The sequence below is a fragment of the Rhineura floridana genome, chromosome 2 (assembly GCF_030035675.1).
Source record: "Rhineura floridana isolate rRhiFlo1 chromosome 2, rRhiFlo1.hap2, whole genome shotgun sequence".
Taxonomy (NCBI): Eukaryota; Metazoa; Chordata; class Lepidosauria; order Squamata; family Rhineuridae; genus Rhineura; species Rhineura floridana.
In genome coordinates this window covers 73501093-73521515 of record NC_084481.1, presented here as the reverse complement: position 1 = coordinate 73521515, position 20423 = coordinate 73501093, and the positions used below count along the sequence as shown (strand labels likewise).

The 20423-nt window shown below is 43.9% G+C and overlaps 1 protein-coding gene across 3 annotated transcripts in view; it reads right to left on the bottom strand.

Moving 5' to 3' along the window:
* NCKAP5 (NCK associated protein 5) overlaps positions 1–20423 on the bottom strand; it is a 969055-nt gene that overhangs the window by 243792 nt on the left and 704840 nt on the right. For all 3 annotated transcript variants that reach the window (XM_061608949.1, XM_061608950.1, XM_061608951.1), the window contains exon 14: positions 2657–2776. In XM_061608949.1, the coding sequence (XP_061464933.1) occupies positions 2657–2776 (120 nt within the window). The remainder of the gene's footprint in view (positions 1–2656; positions 2777–20423) is intronic.

The following is a 20423-nucleotide window of genomic DNA, read 5'->3' as shown; positions in this document are numbered from 1 at the left end:
TGTCACATATTCAGCTTATGGACATGGGCCATTGTTCAGTAGTATAGCACATGTCTTGTATGCGGAAGGCCCCAGAATTCATTCCTGGTATCTCAAGTTAAAAAGAAAAAAGGATCTAATGTTGTTAAGGTCTTCTTCCTTAGACCCAAAGAAACAATACATGTCATGTAGACAACTGATAGATATTCTGACCTGCTATGATTCAGCTTCCTACCTTCCACACAGAGGCAGCATGCTTCTGAAAACCAGTTGCCGGAAGCCTCAGGAGGGGAGAGTGTTCTTGCACTCAGGTCCTGCTTGCGGGCTTCCCCCAGGCACCTGGTTGGCCACTGTGAGAACAGGATGCTGGACTAGATGGGCCACTGGCCTGATCCAGCAGGCTCTTCTTATGTTCTTATGTTCACACTGCCCTGCTTTTAAAAAGTTATTAAGAAGTCTCTCTCGCACTTCCTTCTTGAAGTTTTGTTTGACTTTCTTTTTCTACTAGTAGGTTAAATGTATTAGTTTCACTTTTATTTCTTTTTGTTTTCTTTTAGTATTTCCCAGCTTCTGCAATATCTTCTCCCTTTTAATCCTTTTGTCTCATATATTTTTAAAAGATTAACCTGTGAGCAGAAAGCTATTTATTTCTGCACACGATAATGACAATTTTATCTATGAACTGATGATATTACTATTTATTTAGAAGCACAGTTTCCAGGACAATATACAGATTAAAACAACAAATATAATAAACATCTATACAAACAATAAAAGTCACAGAAAAAAATAGATAAATCCAACAAACGGCCCTAAAATCATGAATGAAACATGCTGGAATGTCTGACATTGACAACCCATGAAAGCTGGCACCAGGCGAGTTTCTCTGAGGAGGGGTTCCAGATGTGGGATGCCAGAACCTATGTCCTTTAGCCAGTTATACCCACCACAATTAGTTTCAAAAATATTGTCACTTCAGGTTAATTACCCCACCATTAAGATATTAGAATGATGCCAGACGAAGCATAAGGTTAAAGTGTGTGGAGAGCAATAAGTTTCACAAAAGTGAGTAAAATGACAAGTTTTGATGGTCATATAAACACAATTAACTGAAGGTGGAAAATTAGTTCTACTTCCATTTGCCTCTTTCTGATCTTGTTATTATTATGTATCATCCCATTGTGATACTGTATATATTTTCTTCCCTAAGAATTCTGGAATTTCATTTCTTTATCTATAAAACTCACAGTAAATATTACTTATCAATAGTCTTAGGTGGCTGATGTTCTAAGGTATTGGCTTCCATATTTTTTAGAATATATTTGAATCCCAATCATAAACGTCTTGGGGTCATGTCCAGTACATTACCTGCAAGTAGATGCGTAACACAGCATTCCCTTTCTGGACATATGTGCAAGGGAATTCATCATGTAATTCTACATGAAAAATGTGAGATCTGAGCATTCTACTCATATCCTCATCCAGGGCTCCTCATTCTACTAGGTGAGTGGGAGCACAATATCCAAATGAAAGGGACATGTTCAGTTGGGATATGGGGGATACACAAGCCATGCTCAGACATTTTGCTTGAATATGTGAAGCATTAAACTCTCGATGGGGCAGATGAACACACACAAGCCCAGCCCTCAACATTCCTAGGCTGCTCTTCACATCTTGATGTGATTTTTGCAAAGGTCTGAAGAGGCTTTTTAAGCATGGTCAATTGAGTGGCTTATAAACCTCTCCACAAACAAAGATCTGAGGAGCAGCCCATACACCTGGGGATGGGAGTGTACCCCTTTCTGTGTTCAGATGAAAGCCCACCATTCCCCAAAATTGCCTTGTGGGATTTCTAAGTGGGGACCTATGCCTGCGTACCACAGGAGGAGCTCTGTTATGTCCTATGGGGATCCCTCTATGCACAAACATATACTGGACAGGTTTGTCCATTTCATTAGATACACATTCAAGTGCTTTTTCTTTTTTAATCCTCTATTCATTTCATGCCCAAATTATGTTGATTTCATTGGAACATACTTTCATTTCTCCAGCTACAACTTTGGTTATTCGAACAGCATACTGTAGCAACTTAAATAATTCTTTAGCTCAGGCTGCAATTGTCACACAGTTGAAAATAATTGTACAGAAAATGTAGATATAAAGGAGACCAAATCCATCCCCCTATTAAGCTTTTTCCCGGGAAAAAGTATAAATTGACATGTGCACATTTAATAAAAGGTATTAACAGAGTTCTGTAAATTGTTATAAATTAATTCTGTTGGATTAGAAACCTAAGCTTATTCATCCAACTGCATTATAGAGTTACACAATTAAAAATGTCCTATTAAAACAGGGCTGATCCTTCTTGTTGTTGCTCTGTTTCTTATTATTCCAAAGGGAGTCATTTTTTGTAACTAATTTCTAAAACCATACTGAGCTCTCTTTTTTCTTGCTTTCTCATTCTGCTTCAACTTATGTGACTCCAGAATTTGTACATTTTCAATTTCAACAGTATCAGATTTGTAGATGGCTGATGTTCTTCTAATACACCGTGCCTATCAACTGTAATTTTTTGCTGTTGGCATTGCCATACGTTGTCTGAGCGTTATGTAATTTCAGTCAGTATAACATGCAACATGTTTTAACTACACAAGATGTATTCACGAATTAAATCTACCTGAAGCAGTAGCCCAGATGTTGGTTTCATTCTTTCCTGGAATAGCACACTAAGTGTTCGATTCTGTTGTTCCAGATCAAAAACTCTTGTTTTTAACTTTAAGCATTCCTCCCTCAGGTCCTAAAACGAGGAGTGAAAATGGAATTAACAAAGCAAAAACACAAACACAAACTGAAAAGTCAATGAACATTATAATGCATTTGACCGAACACTTTGGGTTGTATCAAATTCTGTCCTTATGTGAATAGTAAAAATCCTTCAGTTTGTGGCAGAATTTTTGGTCTAGTGTGAGTCTGCTGACAGAAAGGGGTGCAGTTCTCACTAATTCCCTCTCTGCCTGTAACTTCATGCTACCTCCCAGTAGTGTGGTGGCAAATTCAGAAGTGCAGGGTCCCTTCATGACAGTAATTCCACACCCCCTCATATTTGCATCCCCTTGCTTGCTTGTTGTCCGTTATAATCTCCTGCTGAGAGGAAGGGTGGGATATAAATCAAATAATAAATAAATAAATAATCTCCACACTCCTACGTCCTTCCCGTAGATGACTTCTCCCATAACAACAATGTCCTTAGGAGTCAATCAGCATGATATGGGAGTGTATTAGCTACTGAGAAGAGTCTTCTCAGTGGCTAACTCATCTCCTTTCACTCTGATTGGCTCCAATCAGCAGGGAAGGACAAGGAAACCTGTTAGAAGATTCTTTTCAGGGCTAACACACTCCTCTTTCATGTTGATTATCTTATAGGATGCTGGAGACATAGGGATCCAGCTGGAACCCTGGTCCCAAAAGTAAGGCATCTAAGGCCCCCCTAGACTCTGGACAACTACACCCCTGCACCTTCCACACTGTACAGAATGGTCCCTCAACCATATAGAACAGATTTTTGGAAGAAGAGAGAGTTGCAAGGAAGAGGTGAAATTGGCAAGATCACCTTCCTTCTTCCTTTCCTGGAGGTGCCTGCTGGATTAAAGCCCATCTGCTTGTGGAATGGAACAACTGAATTCTCCCCTTATAAAATTAAGCACTTTAAAAATACATTTTCAGCACTGGTTTCTCTAAGAACATTAAAATATATTATTTTAAATACCACACACATTTGTTGAGGCTAACATATAGTTTTTGAGAATTTATTAGCTCAAGAAATTTTTTAATGTGTTTCATTTTGTCTGCATAATAAAAATAAATAGAAAACATGAAAAGAAATGCACTTTTGGAAACTGCATCACTATTTTGTTGACCAAAAGGGATAACTAACAGCACTCCAAAGCACTCTTATATAAAACTGGTATCAAAGAAAGATGTAGTGTATAACATTATGCACGGCATGGATGAAGTGGATACAGAAGAGTTTTTCTCCCTCTGTCATAACACTAGAACTTGCGGACATCCAATGAAGCTGAACGTTGGAAGATTCAGGACAGACAAAAGAAAGTACTTCTTCACACAGCGCATAGTTAAACTATGGAATTAGATCTCACAAGAGGCAATGATGGCCACCAACTTGGATGGATTTAAGAGGATTAGCTAAATTCATGGAGAGAAAGGCTATCAATGGCTACTAGCCTTGATGGCTATGCTCTGCTTCCACAGGCAGAGGCAGTCTGCTTCTACATACCAGCTGCTGGAAACTGCAGGAGAGGAGAGAGCTCTTTGAACTCAGGTCCTGCTTATGGGTTTTCTATGGGCATCTGGTTGAGCACTGGACTAGATGGGCCATTGGCCTTATCCAGCAGGCTCTTCTTATTTTCTTATGAACCAAGCAAAACCATATTGCTCTTGCTTGTGATTGCAATGAAAGACAAACATAACGTATGCCAGGTGAAAATAGGGATGCAACGGGAATAGCTACGTTTGACATGAGTACATTGCACCCATCTAATTTATTTATTTATTAGATTTATATCCTGCCCTACTTCTCAACCTGTTCATTCTAAACCTACTTAGAACCTTACTTCTCACCCTCTTCATCTTCTCAACCTCTTCATTATGAATCAAGCAGCAGTGACAACATATACAACCTCTCCATGGATGTGTTCCTTTTCAATAGCAGTTGGGTATGTTGGTTCTGATCATATTCCAATGAGATTTACAGGACACAAAATTATATCTCATGTACCAACTAGGTGTACAGATATTGAGGTACTAATCGGCATACAAACATTTACATGATATGCAAGCAAGTTACTAAATCTGCTTTCCTAGCTGATTTCCCCCTCCTGGACAGTGATTTCATGCATGCATGCATTCATACATACAGGTTCATATGTCTGTTACTGTTTCATTAAGGAATAGTGAGCATCTGGATTCTTAGAAACCATTCCATTCTCCAGACAGTTGTCCAGGGGATAGAACAATTCAGCATTCCTATGGACAGTTAGGTTCTTCAATAAATCTGACATTCCTCCTCAGTCTTCTTCAGAGGGAGTTGACTTTGTTAGGAAGTGAGGGAAGAAAGAGCCAACATTCCCTCCCAATGTTCTGTGGTCTTGGCAAAACAAGCTCTGTACTTCAGCATTTATAAGGTGTAAAAAGAGGCTAGCGAGAAGTTGTGGAAAGAGCCTTGTAAAACTTTTCCACTGCCCACAATTCCCAGAATGCCTTGGAAGCAATGCAACATGGCCTGATTTAGTATCAGGGCATTCCAGGAAGTACAGCCAGCACATAGCTGCAGAGAGAGTGGTATGGAGTTTTTTAAAGTAAGTTCAAAAAGTAAGGAAAATAGGGTGCTGTGACGGTCCATCCCGGGCTCTCCCTGTCAGGTTACTACCTGCTCGTGGCTACTGCCTGTCACTAGGCACCACCAGGGACTCCACCAGTCCGGACCGTCCTCTCTTATGGTTTCTCTCCCCGCTCTAGCACAGATCTCAACAGATCCCCCTGCTAGGCAGCACCACCAGTCACATCCTATAACCAGTATTCCCAGAGACTCTGCCTGAGTCTCTCTATCAGGTTACCTCTGTGACTGAGTGCTTAAGCTGTCCCACTCCCTTTGTATCAATGCAGATACATATATTTCTGGTTTGCTCTGAATACTTGTGGTGTTATTCTTCCCTTCCCCGCTGCCACCATTTGTCACTCTTCAGCCTTGGTATGTACCTTACCCTCCCTTCTGGTCTGTGAAACCCCAGCCAAGGATCAGGCCTTTGGTAAACCAAAAGTATTTATTAATAACAAAGATAACAAGATTTCTTTAAAAGGCACTTAAGCATATGGTTACATCTATTCCTGAGGTACTGGTCTTAGTATTAATCCGAATTCCACACTCTCCTCTCATAAACCCACCAAACAACCCTCTAACGTCCACACTCCAGCTCACATCCACCTTCCACCTCACATCCACCCAGATTTACCTGACATCCTTCCATTTATACTGTCAGCCATTTTAAACATTCAGCCAATCATCCAGCATTCTACTGCCCATTCACTCCCCCCTCCTCTTTCATTCCACTTACCATGTATCTCCTATACAAACAGCACTTACCATATATACACTAATAGAGGAACATCACATTCCCCCCCCCTTAAAACAACGGCAGCGTATTATTCCTGTTCCAGGATTTATACATCACATTAACAATATAACAAGTCTCTATGGGGAAAATGTCTTTTTTTTTGTTCCTTCGTCTAGGTCACGTCACTGCAGTCCTGGCCACTTGCCTGGAAAGTCCATCGGACAGTACATTGTCCTTGCCTTTTATGAACTGGAAGTCCACTTGATAGTCTTGTAGGGCCCAGGACCACCTCTGCAGCATAGTGTTATGGTTTTCGTCCCCACACGTATGGGCGCAACTTGTTCAGTCCCCACACGACCGCTAGGCACTCCTTTTGGACCGACAAATAGTTTTTCTCCCTCGGCGTTAGCCTGCGACTCAGATACGCCACTGGATGTCTGGTGCCTTCTCTCTCCTGCAGCAAGACGACTCCCAGCGCGAGGTCTGATGCATCTGTAGCCATGATGAATGGTTGCTCATAGTCTGGTGCTATTAATATGGGTCCTTGGCACAAGGCTTGCTTCAGCAGATCAAAAGCCTTCTGACATTCATTCATCCATACCACACGCTCAGAACACTTTTTCTTTGTCAATTCCTGCAAGGGGGTTGCTATTTCCCCAAAATTTTTCACAAACTTCCTATAAAAACCAGCCACACCTAGAAATGCCCTAACTTGTTTTTTGGTTAAGGGGATAGGCCACGCTTGTATTGCCTCCACCTTGCTCCATAAGGGGGTCATTTTCCCACTCCCCACCTTATGTCCTACATAGATTACTTCACTCACAACTTTCCCATTCACACGGTATGGCATAGATCTGATTGGGGCATGATCTCCAGTATCAATGGAATGTATAACTATACTGGTTCGGCCAGGTTTGTTGCTAAAGAGATTCCTATAGGTTTTCAAAACTCTCAGAATCTCTTCTTTTACTTCCTCCTTCACCTCCTCTGACCATTCCAATTGATCTACCCCTCCTTTGTCTTTGCTTTCCTGTACCAAATCTGGAAGTTCAGGCCCACTTCCCTCAGGGAATAAGGTAACTTGCAACACCTTTGCATCCCTGGTATGGTAAGGCTTTAACATATTTACATGAACCACTTTGCTTTTGTTTAATTGGTCTGTGGTGATTACATACGTCACTGTGTCAAGCCTTTCTCTGATGGTATATGGTCCTTCCCAGTTAGCCTGTAATTTGTCATGTTTCCTGGGTATGAACGCCATAACCATATCTCCCACATCATACACACGTTCCCTGGCTGTTCTGTCATACCAGTAACTTTGCTTCTGCTGAGCTTGACTCAAATTCTTTTTCATCATTGATGTTAATTTATTGCGGAATTCCAATACAAAATCTACTACAGATGTTTTGTACTCTCCCAGGGTTCCTTCCCATGAATTTTTTAACAGTTCCAAAGGTCCCCTCACTTTTCTAGTGAACATCAGTTCAAAGGGTGAGAAGCCTGTTGACTCCTGAGGGACTTCTCTGTATGCAAATAAGAAGCATCCCAAACGTTCATCCCAGTCTTGTGGGTGATCTTGAACATAGCTTCTTATCATGCCCTTCAAAACCCCATTGAATCTCTCAGTTAGCCCATTAGTGGCGGGATGGTAAGTAGTAGTCTTTAGATGTTTTAGACCACAACATTTCCACATACATTGCATCACTTCTCCCATGAATACACTGCCTTGATCCGTCAGCACTTCATGAGGGAAACCCAGCCTCATAAAGATTTTTAATAAAGCCTCTGCCACTACAGGGGCTTCTACAGATCTTAGTGCTTCTGCGTCTGGGTACCTGGTGGCAAAATCCACCACCACCACTAGATATTTCTTGCCATGCCTTGTGGGTTTGGAAAAAGGGCCCACCAAATCTATTCCCACTCTATAAAAGGGTTGTCCAATTATAGGAAGGGGCTTTAAGGGTGCCTTAGTCTTTACTCCACTTTTTCACACCTTTTGGCATATACCACAAGATAGACAATGTTGTTTTACATCTTTGGAGATGTTTGACCAATAATAGTGCGCAGCCAATCTCCTCTTGGTCTTTTTTATTCCCAGATGTCCTGCACATGGGACATCGTGGGCTACCTCTAGCAATCTGGTTCTGTATTTGCTAGGTACTATCAATTGCTTCACTGGTTCACATTCATCCTTTCTCTCAGCAGGCATCCACAGTCTATATAAAATCCCATTCTCGCACACAACTTGATTCCTCAGTTTGTCAGTGAAAGGAATCTGTTGGGTCAGGGCTTGTTCCTTTATTTGATTCAAACTGGTATCCTTATTCAGTTCTTCTCTGAAATGCTCTGTCTCTTCCCCAGAGACCAGTTGATACAGTTTGTCTCCTTCAGCAGGCCTGCCAAGGGTTGCTATGGGGACCTGAGGCTCGCAAACAGATTCCACCCTGTTTCCTTCAGCCCCCCTTAACATGGCTTCTGTTTCTCTGCCAAGTTGCTGTCTGGTCACCACATATATTTTCCCTTGTGCCCCCATAACATCTCTTCCCAGTATCACTGGTTCTTGTTGTTGGGCATTAATGCCTACTTCATATCTGCCCTCTCCACTCCATTTTCACCAGGGCCACAGGCAAGCTTTCTGGTTGACCCCTCACTCCTTGGATAGTCACCGTTTCCTGAGGTAATATTTCTTCAGATTTTATTAAATCTGGCCTCAGTAACGTCTGAGCGGCACCAGTGTCAAGCAATGCCCAATAATTTGCCCCTTGTACACTCACTTCCTCTCTCAGACTTGAATCAAGGTCTGTTACTTCTGTCCAGTTTATCTGGCAGAACTGAACCTTTTTTGTGGTTAAATCTTTTGGTTCTATTTTTACTGCCCTTGCCTGAGCAGGTTACTAATGGGGTTGGCAACCTCACATTGAAAATGTAGGTGCCCCGGTCTACCACATTTGTAGCATAATTTCTCCTCTGTTTTAGGGTACACAGATCCACTCTGGGGTGTCCTGTGCCCTTCAGATTTTACTGGAGGACTCACTCGCTGTGGTACTACATCCTTTCTGCCACCATTATATGGTCTGGGTTTAAACTCTCTTGATGTTTTCCCCACCCAGCCAGTTCTGTTGGAGGCAAAGTGATCCGCCATCTCTGCGGCCTCCTGCACCGATGTAGGGGAACGGTCTTTGACAAGGAGCCTTATTTCTGGTGGTAACTGATGGAATAATTGATCCAGTATCATGAGGCTTTTCACCTCTTCCACTGACTGAGCTTTGGCACTACTCATCCACTTTCCAAATATATCCATCAACTTCGCTCCCAGTTCAACAAAAGACCTCCCTGCTTGGATCTGACAGCTTCGGAATAACTTTCTAAAATAGTCAGGTCCCAGTCTGAACCTTTTGTATACTGCCTCTTTAAACTCGGCATATGTGACGGGCTTGTCTGAGGGGAAATATTGGTATACCTCAGCCAATTCCCCTTTGATCATGTTTGATAAATATTGCATATATTTATCCTCTGGTAGCCCCCACAATTGAGCTGCTTTTTCAAAAGTGCTGAGGTAAATCTGTGGATCTTGTCCAGGCTCAAACACTGCAAAGCCTTTTGGTGTAACTTTTATTTTTGTTTCCTTTCTGTCCTTTCTTGTTTCATCAGAATGAAACCTCTCCCTTTCAAACTTTAACTTTTCCACCTGTAATTCAGCATCCACTCTCATTCTCTCAAATTCCAACTCCCTCTGTTTTTCCTTCTCTGCACCTTCCATCCTCAATCTCTCAGTTTCCAACTCCCTCTGTTTTTCCTTCTCATCCATTTCAAAGACCCTCCGCTTGTCTTTTTCCTCAGCCTCCCTCCTCAACTTCTCAGTTTCTAACTCTCGCTGTTTATCTTTCTCATCAGCCTCCCTCCTCAATCTCTCAGTTTCCAACTCATGCTCCCATCTTAACTTCTCTCTCAAGTACTCTATATAAGCGGGATTGCTTGAGTATCCTTCTGGGGTCTCTTCCCTGACAGGTTGTTTTTGCTGGGCAGTTGCAAATCCTATAAGTGCTACCCTCAATTCATCTACCCTTTTACCCTCGTGAGGTAAATTGAATGTTATGCACTTCTCCACCAGCTCCTCTCTTTTCATTTTTATATATTCAGCCATGGTCACTCACTCTTTGCCACACACTCTTTGCCAGTCACTCTCACAAGTAATCTTGTTTTGTTATTTCTGTTTGCCACACCACTGTTAGGGATTCTCTAGTATTCGTATCTCACTGCTACAGCCAACACCTGTGACGTATTCTCCTGTGTTCGTATCCCACTGCTACCACCACCTGTGACGGTCCTTCCCCAGCTCTCCCTGTCAGGTTACTACCTGCTCGTGGCTACTGCCTGTCACTAGGCACCACCAGGGACTCCACCAGTCCGGACCGTCCTCTCTTATGGTTTCTCTCCCCGCTCTAGCACAGATCTCAACAGATCCCCCTGCTAGGCAGCACCACCAGTCACGTCCTATAACCAGTATTCCCAGAGACTCTGCCTGAGTCTCTCTATCAGGTTACCTCTGTGACTGAGTGCTTAAGCTGTCCCACTCCCTTTGTATCAATGCAGATACATATATTTCTGGTTTGCTCTGAATACTTGTGGTGTTATTCTTCCCTTCCCCGCTGCCACCATTTGTCACTCTTCAGCCTTGGTATTTACCTTACCCTCCCTTCTGGTCTGTGAAACCCCAGCCAAGGATCAGGCCTTTGGTAAACCAAAAGTATTTATTAATAACAAAGATAACAAGATTTCTTTAAAAGGCACTTAAGCATATGGTTACATCTATTCCTGAGGTACTGGTCTTAGTATTAATCCGAATTCCACACTCTCCTCTCATAAACCCACCAAACAACCCTCTAACGTCCACACTCCACCTCACATCCACCTTCCACCTCACATCCACCCAGATTTACCTGACATCCTTCCATTTATACTGTCAGCCATTTTAAACATTCAGCCAATCATCCAGCATTCTACTGCCCATTCACTCCCCCCTCCTCTTTCATTCCACTTACCATGTATCTCCTATACAAACAGCACTTACCATATATACACTAATAGAGGAACATCACAGGTGCCCATAGGATTATGGGCCCAGAACACTGTATGTGCCCTCCATCCCACCTTCAGTATATTTACAAGAACTGTTGCTTATGTACATATTATAACTAAAACAAGTGTCTTGGTAACTTAAGATAGCAGGTGACTGGGGTTTCACTAACACTGTGTTTTGTAGTATACTCAGTCATTCTGTAGGCAAAGTAAAAACAGAAGTAATTTAAGAAGATCCGGGGCTAGGGTTGCCAGGTCAGAAGCATCCCAAACCCTGAGGTTTTGAAGGTGGGCCCGAGTGATGTCAGGGGGCATGCCTGAGTGATGTCATGGGGCGGGTCCAAGTGATGTCATGGGGCAGGTCCAAGTGATGTCACAGGGTGGGTCTGAGTGATGCCATGGGGCAGGCCTGAGTGACATCATGGGGTGGGCCCGAGTGATGCCATTAAGCATGATACATTAAGCATAACCACAGTTTGGAGCATACAATTTATACAAAAACATTTCTTTAATTGAAAATTAAGGTAGAAATCTTAGTGGGTAGGGAACATTTAATCTCGCCAACTTGCTTTTGGCAAAAAGGGTTTAAGTGCCCTCAGGCCAGGCCAGTCACCAGAAGGCCATTGTAGGAAGAAAGGAGCCTAGTGTTGTGGAGATGTTAGCTGGGAGCACTCAGGACTAAAGATGGATGCCCCTGAAGGGCTGCAATTCTAAACACACTTACTAAGGGACCAAGCCCCATAGAACTCAGTAGGAGTTACTTCTCAGTAGATATGGTTTGGATTGTGTTGTTGGTAAAGCTTGACTAGGCATCCTCTGCAAAGATATCCATATCCAAGTAGCGTTGGCAACCCCCACCTGGAATGCCCTGCTCCTACCTTTTAACATCCAAATTTATTTACAGATATGACCCTTCACTTCAGAAAGAGATCTGAGAAATGGGTAAGATCTACCTTTTTCTGTCTCCCCTGTGGGCTGCTATAAACTCACTTCGTCAGCCAACCCAATTCAAGTGCATATAACTGACAGAGAGAAAGCACACATGATTTGGTCTACCTTCATAGGCATCAGCTTGGGAACAACAACAATTGCAGCACGCTGCCCAGTATGTAAATTCTCTTTTACCACTATTGGATAAGAAACAAATCATCATGCAGCCAACAAGGTGCATCATCAGTGGGTTTAACAAGGTTGAGCAGAGTGCATGGAACCACTGTTGTTGCTTCTATGGATGAAAGGGAGTGAGGATAAAAGTAAATGAAATGCAAATAGAAAAAGAAAAAGAAAAGACAGTGATGATTTCTTAAATGCAATACCATACCAACCACAACAAGATGAGTAAGGCAGAAAAACTAAGCATCCTACAACCAGTCAGGATTCCTAACCAATAACCAAAACTAAAAAAATCCTGGCAGCCAGTCAGCCAAGGTCACAGAAATCCCCATGCAGCACAACCTGACCCAGGGGCTGCAGTTAGTGCAGAATGCTGTGGCACAATTGCTGACACAAGTGAGACCCTATCAGCACATAATACCTCTGCTCTGAAATCTGTACTGGTTGCTGAATTGCTACTAGGTCAAGTTCAAGGTGTGTTTTCCATGTTACAGGTGCCACATAGTACTTGTTCTACTCTTGTAAGAAACCAATCCTTTAGTGTGGCAGCACCTACGCTTTGGAACTCCCTGCCTATTGATATTTGCAGGTGCCTACATTGCACTCTTTTTGGCACCTTCTTAAAATATTTTTATTTAGGCAAGCCTACCCAGGCATGTAGAAGCTATTATTTTTTATCTATTTTTAACTCATTGTTGGTTTTATTATTTTGAATATTTTTAAATACCTGTCTTTAACTGTTTTTGCCAAAAATATTTTTGTTTTATTTTTTCCTGTAAACTGCTTTAAGATTTTTTTTTTTACAATGAAGTGGTATATAAATGTTGTAATTAAAATACATCAATACATTTTGGAGTCACTGTGGCCACTGGGTCTCTTTGCATCTTTAAGAACAAAGGAATCTGCCTTATACCGCTGAGGCCATTTGGTGCCAGCTGAGTATTGATGACATGGAGTAGCATTGGCTCTCCAGGATTCCAGACAATAGTCTTTTCCAGAAATTGAACTTTGGACCTTTGCATGCAAACCATATGCCCTGCCACTGAGTTACAGCCCTTCACTTGTTTAAAAAAATATATTTTAAAATTGTTCTTTTCAATTCATTATGAATGCATATCATACCTAGGGCAGCATTCATTTAAAGCACATTCAACACACATCTGGCAACCCTACTCCATCCATGGGACTTTATGAAGAAGATAAGGGATTGTAGATTATATAATAATCTCAGGATAATAATCTTGGAGATTAAACACTGAAGACTCTGGGAGGGGGGCTATGTATTGGTTGTATAATGTTATATTTTGTTTTTACTGTGTTGTTTTAAAAGTTATCAGTAAAAGAAGTATCAGCCCTATCTGTGCAGAGACCCACCATTCATTTGCCTGTCTTCACTTTTGGGTCTGCTTCTATAGCGTATAGTTTTTTTTTTATGATGACAATATTGTAATTTGGGGGCTTTTGACCCCTGTTTGGGTCTACATCCAATTTGGATCTCTCGCAGATTGATTTGTGCCTGTTGCCTCTTTGAACCTCCGTGAGTCTCTTTTTCGCTCCCACTCTGTATTCCTCTCCCTCTCTCCTTCCCTCTCTCATGCACACACTTCCAAAGGGCCTCCCCCCTCCGCCTGCTGGAACCATTCTGGGCCTTTCCATTTACCCATCTCCAAGAGGAGCAGCTAAGATCTTTTGGAGCCAGGGATGGCTTTAATTTCTCTTCCACTCTTTTGAGCAAACAATAATGCCAGAGGAGCTTATCCTTGGAAGCAGGAGCCCTGTTTGATTTGCAGTGTTCATGGGCTTGGACTGGCCTGAATTTAATTCCATGATGAGCAGAACAAAAAAATCTCTCTTCTTTACCAAGATTATGCTATAGAAACAGAAGTCTCTGGGATGACTTTTTGAAGCAGCTTCCTGTATAGTTTTGCTCCCTCAGATGTGTTAACTGGCATTGTCAATGTCTATTTTACTCATTAATTCATTATATTTATATCCTACATTTCCACCAAGGCTCTCAAGGTGGCATATATGGTTCTCCCTCCCCTCTCCCATTTTACCTTCACAACATGTCCATAAGGTAGCTGAGGCCAAGAGATAATGTAACTGCCCCCCACATCACCCAGTGAGAACTTTGTGGTTAAGTGAGGGTTTTAACTTGGGTTTCTGAGTCCAATGCTCTAACCACTACCTCATGCTGCCTTTATTAATGTTTATATATACGTTTTACAATGTTGTTTTAATTACATTTATATCCCACTTTTCTTCCACAATGGAATTTGAGGTGGCATACATGCTCTTCTCAAGAGCTCTCCTATCTTGACCAGGCCCAGACTTACTTAGGTACAGCAAGATTTCTGGATGATGGGATTCCAGCGTTAGGGGCATGTGTAAATTGGGGGGGGAGTGATGGGGGGAGGCCAAGATATAATGAGGGTGGGAGGCAGATGCTGGTGGAGTGCTAGAGGCAGGCCACATCAGGTAAGAGGAACTAGAGAGAGATACATAATATCTGTCCCTTGCTCCAGGCCTGCCCAAAACCGAAAGATAGCTGGGGGATGCGGGACTCCATGTTCTGACTTTCGTTTGCTGCTGTGCAATGCCAGGTCTGTCACCCAAAAAACATCTCTTATCCATGACATGATATTGGATGGGGGCATGGACCTGGCATGTATTACGGAAACCTGGCTGGATGAGGCCGCAGCTCCCATCCTTGAGGCCATGTGTCCAGCTGGGTTCCTATATGCGCAGCAGCTGAGGGTCGGAAGTCGGGGAGTGGGAGTGGCAGTCATCTATCGGGGGTCCCTGGTACTCACCAGGCCTCCTCTCCCATGAGACCAAGGTTGCTGATTGTATGTACTGGAGGTTGGGCCCAAAGGACAGCTTAGGGATTCTGCTCGTGTACCGTCCACTCCGCTGCACGACGGACTCCCTGGCCGAGGTGCTGGAGGTGGTCTCGGATGTGCGGACGCAATCCCCAAACTTGTTGGTGCTGGGGGATTTCAACGTACATGCTGAGGCCACCCTCACAGGGGCACCTCAGGATTTCATGGAAATCATGGCTTCCTGGGAGCTGCACCTTATTTCCACGGGGCACACCCATGTAGCTGGTCATGTACTTGACCGTGTATTTGTCGTGGGAGAGGAGGGGAGTGAACTGAAAATGGGGGCTACATCTCTTACTCCCTTGTCATGGTCAGATCACTACTTGGTGAGGGTAGACCTTTTGATGCCACACACCCTCTGTGGGGGTAAAGGACCCATTAGGATGGTCCACCTCAGGCGCCTGATGGATCCTGATGGATTCCTGAATGCGCTTGGGGATTTTATGGAGCCTGCAGATGGGAACTCGGTCGAGACCCTGGTGGAGGAGTGGAATGAGGCGATCACTGGGGCATTAGACCGGATGGCTCCGAAATGCCCTCTCCCCCTGAACAGGACTCAGATGGCACCATGGTATACTCCATGGTTGCGAACTCTGAGGTGGGAGGTGAGACAGCGAGAACGCCGGTGGCGGAAATCTTGCTCTCATGATGATCGGACATGTTTTAGAGCAGCTACGGCAGCCAGCCATGTGGCGATGAGGGCAGCAAAAAAGGATTTTTATGCTGCCTCTATTGCGTCCGCAGAGTGCTGTCCCAGGAAGCTGTTCCAAGTGGTCCGAACCCTGGTCGGTCCAGTTGCTTCAGAACCGATGGGACATTCTAAGACCTCCTGTGATGAGTTTGCAAAGCACCTTGCAGATAAAATAGATCGTCTAAAGAGTGCAATTCCGCACCCTATGGATACAGTGAGTGAGCCAGAGTCAGCCAGTGGTTCTCCGGTGGTGTGGGATCGGTTCCAGCTTCTTCCTTCTGATGAAGTGGACAAGGTGCTTTCAACCTTAAGGCCAACCACCTGCTTACTCGACCCTTGCCTGTCGTGGCTCATTATGAGTTGCAAGGACAGACTGAGTGAGCGGATCAAGATGGTGGTAAATACGTCCTTGGAAGAGGGAGTAATGCCATCAGCCCTCAAGGAGGCAATAATAAAACCAATTTTAAAGAAGCCCTCCTTGGATCTCCAAAATTTGAACAACTTTCACCCAATCTCAAGCCTACCATTCTTGGGCAAGGCGGTTGAGCAGGTGGTGGCGAAGCAGCTGCAAGCGCATTTGGAGGAAGCGGATTATCTGGACCTATTTCAGTCGGGCTTCAGGCCTGGACATGGGACTGAAACAGCCTTGGTCGCCTTGGTGGATGATATAAGGAGAGCGTTGGATAGGGGCGAATGCACCCTCGTCCTACTGGATCTCTCAGTGGTTTTTGATACCATTGACCATGGTATCCTTCTGGACTGCCTGGAGAGGTTAGGCATAGGGGGCACTGTACTGCAGTGGTTCCATTCCTTCCTCTCTGGTAGGCGCCAAAAAGTAGCATTGGGTGATGAGGTTTCGGATCCTTGGCCTCTCACTTGTGGGGTGCCACAGGGCTCCATCCTCTCCCCGATGCTATTTAACATATATATAAAGCCGCTGGAGGCTATCATCATGAGATCTGGGCTGCAGTGTCACCAGTAGGCGGATGACACGCAGCTCTCTCATTCAAATCTTCACCGAGGTTGTTTGTAGAAACCCTGTCCAAGTGCCTGGAGTCGGTGAGTGGCTGGATGGGAAGGAATAAGCTGAAGCTGAACCCTGACAAAACCAAGGTACTGTTCATGGGAGACAAGGGAAGGTTAGGGGATTTGGACCTGGTGCTCAATGGGGTACAATTGCCCCTGAGAGACCAAATCCGCAGCCTGGTGGTCATTCTTGACTTCCAACTGTTCATGGAAGCTCAGGTTTCGGCTGTGAGCCGGGCAGCGCTGTATCAACTCCATCTGATACGGAGGCTGCGCCCCTACCTTCCCAATCATCTGCTCCCATCGGTGGTACATGCCCTGGTCTCCTCTCGCCTAGACTACTGTAATGCGCTCTACGTGGGACTACCCTTGAAAATGGTCCGGAAGCTGCAACTGGTACAGAATGAGGCAGTGTGCCTGATTAAAGGCACCCACTGGCAAGATCACATCACTCCAGTGCTAAGAGTCGCATTGGTTACCAGTTGCTTACCGGGCCCAATTCAAGGTGTTGGTTTTGACCTTTAAATCCCTACCTGGTTTCGGCCCAGTCTATCTGAAGGAGTGCCTCCACCATCATCAGCTATGCCGCCCAACAAGTTCAGCCTCAAAAGACCTTCTCTCCCTGCCATCAGTCAAAACAGCCAGAGTGGTGAGGACTAGCGAGAGGGCTTTTTAAATTGTGGCCCCCACCCTGTGGAACTCCCTCCCAAATGATCTCCGCCATGCCCCTTCTATGATGAGCTTCCGCCGGGCCTTGAAGACCTGGCTCTTCAGGCAGGCTTTTGGGGTGGGCTAGATTTTATTGTCATTGTTTTTAGATTTTTAACGTCTAATGTATTTGTATGTCTATTTGGTATGTCGCCCAGAGGGGCTGGACAACCAGCCAGATGGGCAACTAATATTCAATAAATAAATAAATAAATAAAATGTACCCTCAGACCACACCACAGGACCTACACCCTTCTAGCACCCTTGCCCTGTATCTACATAGTGCCACTGAAATGCAGACTGCTATATCAGTCCCTGATTCTTCTAGCAAGGCAGCAAGTAGGAAAGGCAAGACCTAAGTAGATGTTTCTAGTTTCTCTATTCCTAGAGCAGGTGTCAGGAATATGTGGCCCTCTAGCTGCTGTTGAACTCCAACTCCCAGCATGGCCTATAGTCAGGGATGATGGGAACTATAGTCCAACAATATTTGGAGGGTCACAGTTTCTCTAAGTTTGTTTTAGAGAATGGAATAGTAATGCTGGGTACATGGAGGGCAGCTAACAACAAATACCCGTGTTGAGAAAATCCAATCTATGTGTAGAAATGGGTTTCCAAATGCAGGTTGGCCATGTCTTAAATGCAAAAGGCTGCTGTAAGGAGGGAGGGCACCCCAACTGAACACCTGAAGTTGCATACCAATGTGATATAGGGGTTGTTGAATGCCAGACTAGAAGATCCAGGTTTATTTATTTTATTTTATTTTATTTATTTATTATTTTATTTATATTCCGCCCTTCCTCCCAGCAGGAGCCCAGGGCGGCAAACAAAAACACTAAAAACACTTTAAAACATCATAAAACAGACTTTAAAATACATTAAAACAAAATTTTAATTGGGTTCAAAATCCCACTCAGGCCATGAGTTCACCGGGTTACCTTGGGCAAATCACATACTCTCTCAGCTTAACCTACCTCACAGGGTTATTGTGAACAAAGATTCAGGGAGAAACATGTACACTGTCTTGAGCTCTTCCAAGAAAAGTTGGGGCATTTAAGTACATACATACATACATACTGCTTCTGGAACAGCGCTCAGACCACTTTCCATGGAGGATAAGGCTATCAATGCTACTAGTCAAGAAGGCTATCAGAGGTAGTATGCCTTGTCTAAAGATCAGGAGGAGGGGAGGGCTAGTGTGCTCCTGTCCAGCTTAAGATGTTCATGCCCTACTTCTTATGTTCTTATGATTGAATCCCACAACTTCCTCACACTATCACCACTACCAAAACATATGCTTCCCTTTTCCTGGCCCTGCTTCATCATCACACTTTGCAAAAGCACTACAACATTATTACCATCAGATTAAAAGGATTAAAAGAGCTACCCTAGCGGGTGACATCATGTGCCAGGGTTTGGTTTACCATGACGTCAAAGCTCTATCTGAAAGCAGCCTTTGAAATACATCATTTGATGGCACCTGGTGTTTTCTGCATCAGTACAATCTGAAGGGAGGTTAGAAGCAGCAGGAGACATTCCTCCCCCCCTGCAATTGCTCTCTCTTTCTGCTTAGAAAATTATTGTGGGCAGAACTTTTTATTCACTAAACAAGAGGGTGCAGGGAGACTAAGTGGTATTTCTTTAAACTGTTGTTAAAGACAAGCATTCAGAAAAAACTGGCACAGACTAATTTTTTTACTGGTTGGTCTGTTGCTTGCTCTGTAGTGTCTCTTAGAAAGACCTACTGGGGGAAAAGTGTGGGGGGCTCCACTGGATTTCCCCAGAGATACCCTGGCATTACCTGCATTTTCTGTTCTTCTATGCCAAACCTCTGCTTGGTGGGTTCTGCCACCACGAGGCCCTCTACGTGCGCCAGGGTGTGTTGTGCGATGTGCGCATGTGCTCGCGCTTACGCAAAACAGAGAGACAGAGACTGTTGGAGGTGGTTGGCACCCCTCCCCCTGCAGTCCCCGCTGAGGCAAAGGAAGGAGGTGCCGTAGGAAGCAGCCATGAAGGTGGAAGCCCGGGGGGGATTTGGCATATGCATGGCTGGAAGGTATAACATGCATGCATGGCTGGGCGGGAGTCCCCAAAAAAAGATCAGGCACATGGGGGGGATCTGGCCGGAGGTCCGGAGAGCATCCCAAAAAGCATGAGTCTCTGGCGGGAAGCTGGAGGTCTGGCAACCCTATCCGGGACCCAGCACAAAATATCTGGGCCTTGGGCCCCTAGGGCCTCCACTTACAATGCCCCTGAAGCAAAGTTTCTCCTGCCCAATTTTTTGTTTGGTGGTTGGGTGGGTCATTTTGCTACCATCCATCCAATGAACAGTCAAGAGATAGCTGAAATTTTCATCTCAGGCCTACAGTCAAAACTGTTGAGATGACTCAACAGAATGTTCAAGCATGGCATTTCTGATATGTCCATTCTCACTAAATACGGCATTTTAAAAACACACCACACACACACGTTTGTTTCTCTTAAAAATGAGAACAGCTGCACTGCCTACCTTCCTATATTTTCTTTTTTAAAGCAGGTCCAAAGCATTATGGAAAGTTTTATAGCTTCCCATATATTTGTTTGATTAACAATATATTGAGATATCTGAGTATGCTGAAGCAGCAAGTCAAAATGGGAAATGGTGGCCTGAAATAACCTGTTTTTGTCTGTTCTTGGGCTGCTATGCCAAAGCCAGTATGATGAACTTAGAAGAAGAGGTAATACAACGAGACACTTTTGTTATGAGATAGCTGGAAAAACTGTGGGTTAGCTTTAATTCAAAGGTAACACTTGATGAATTAAGAAGTCATTTTGCCC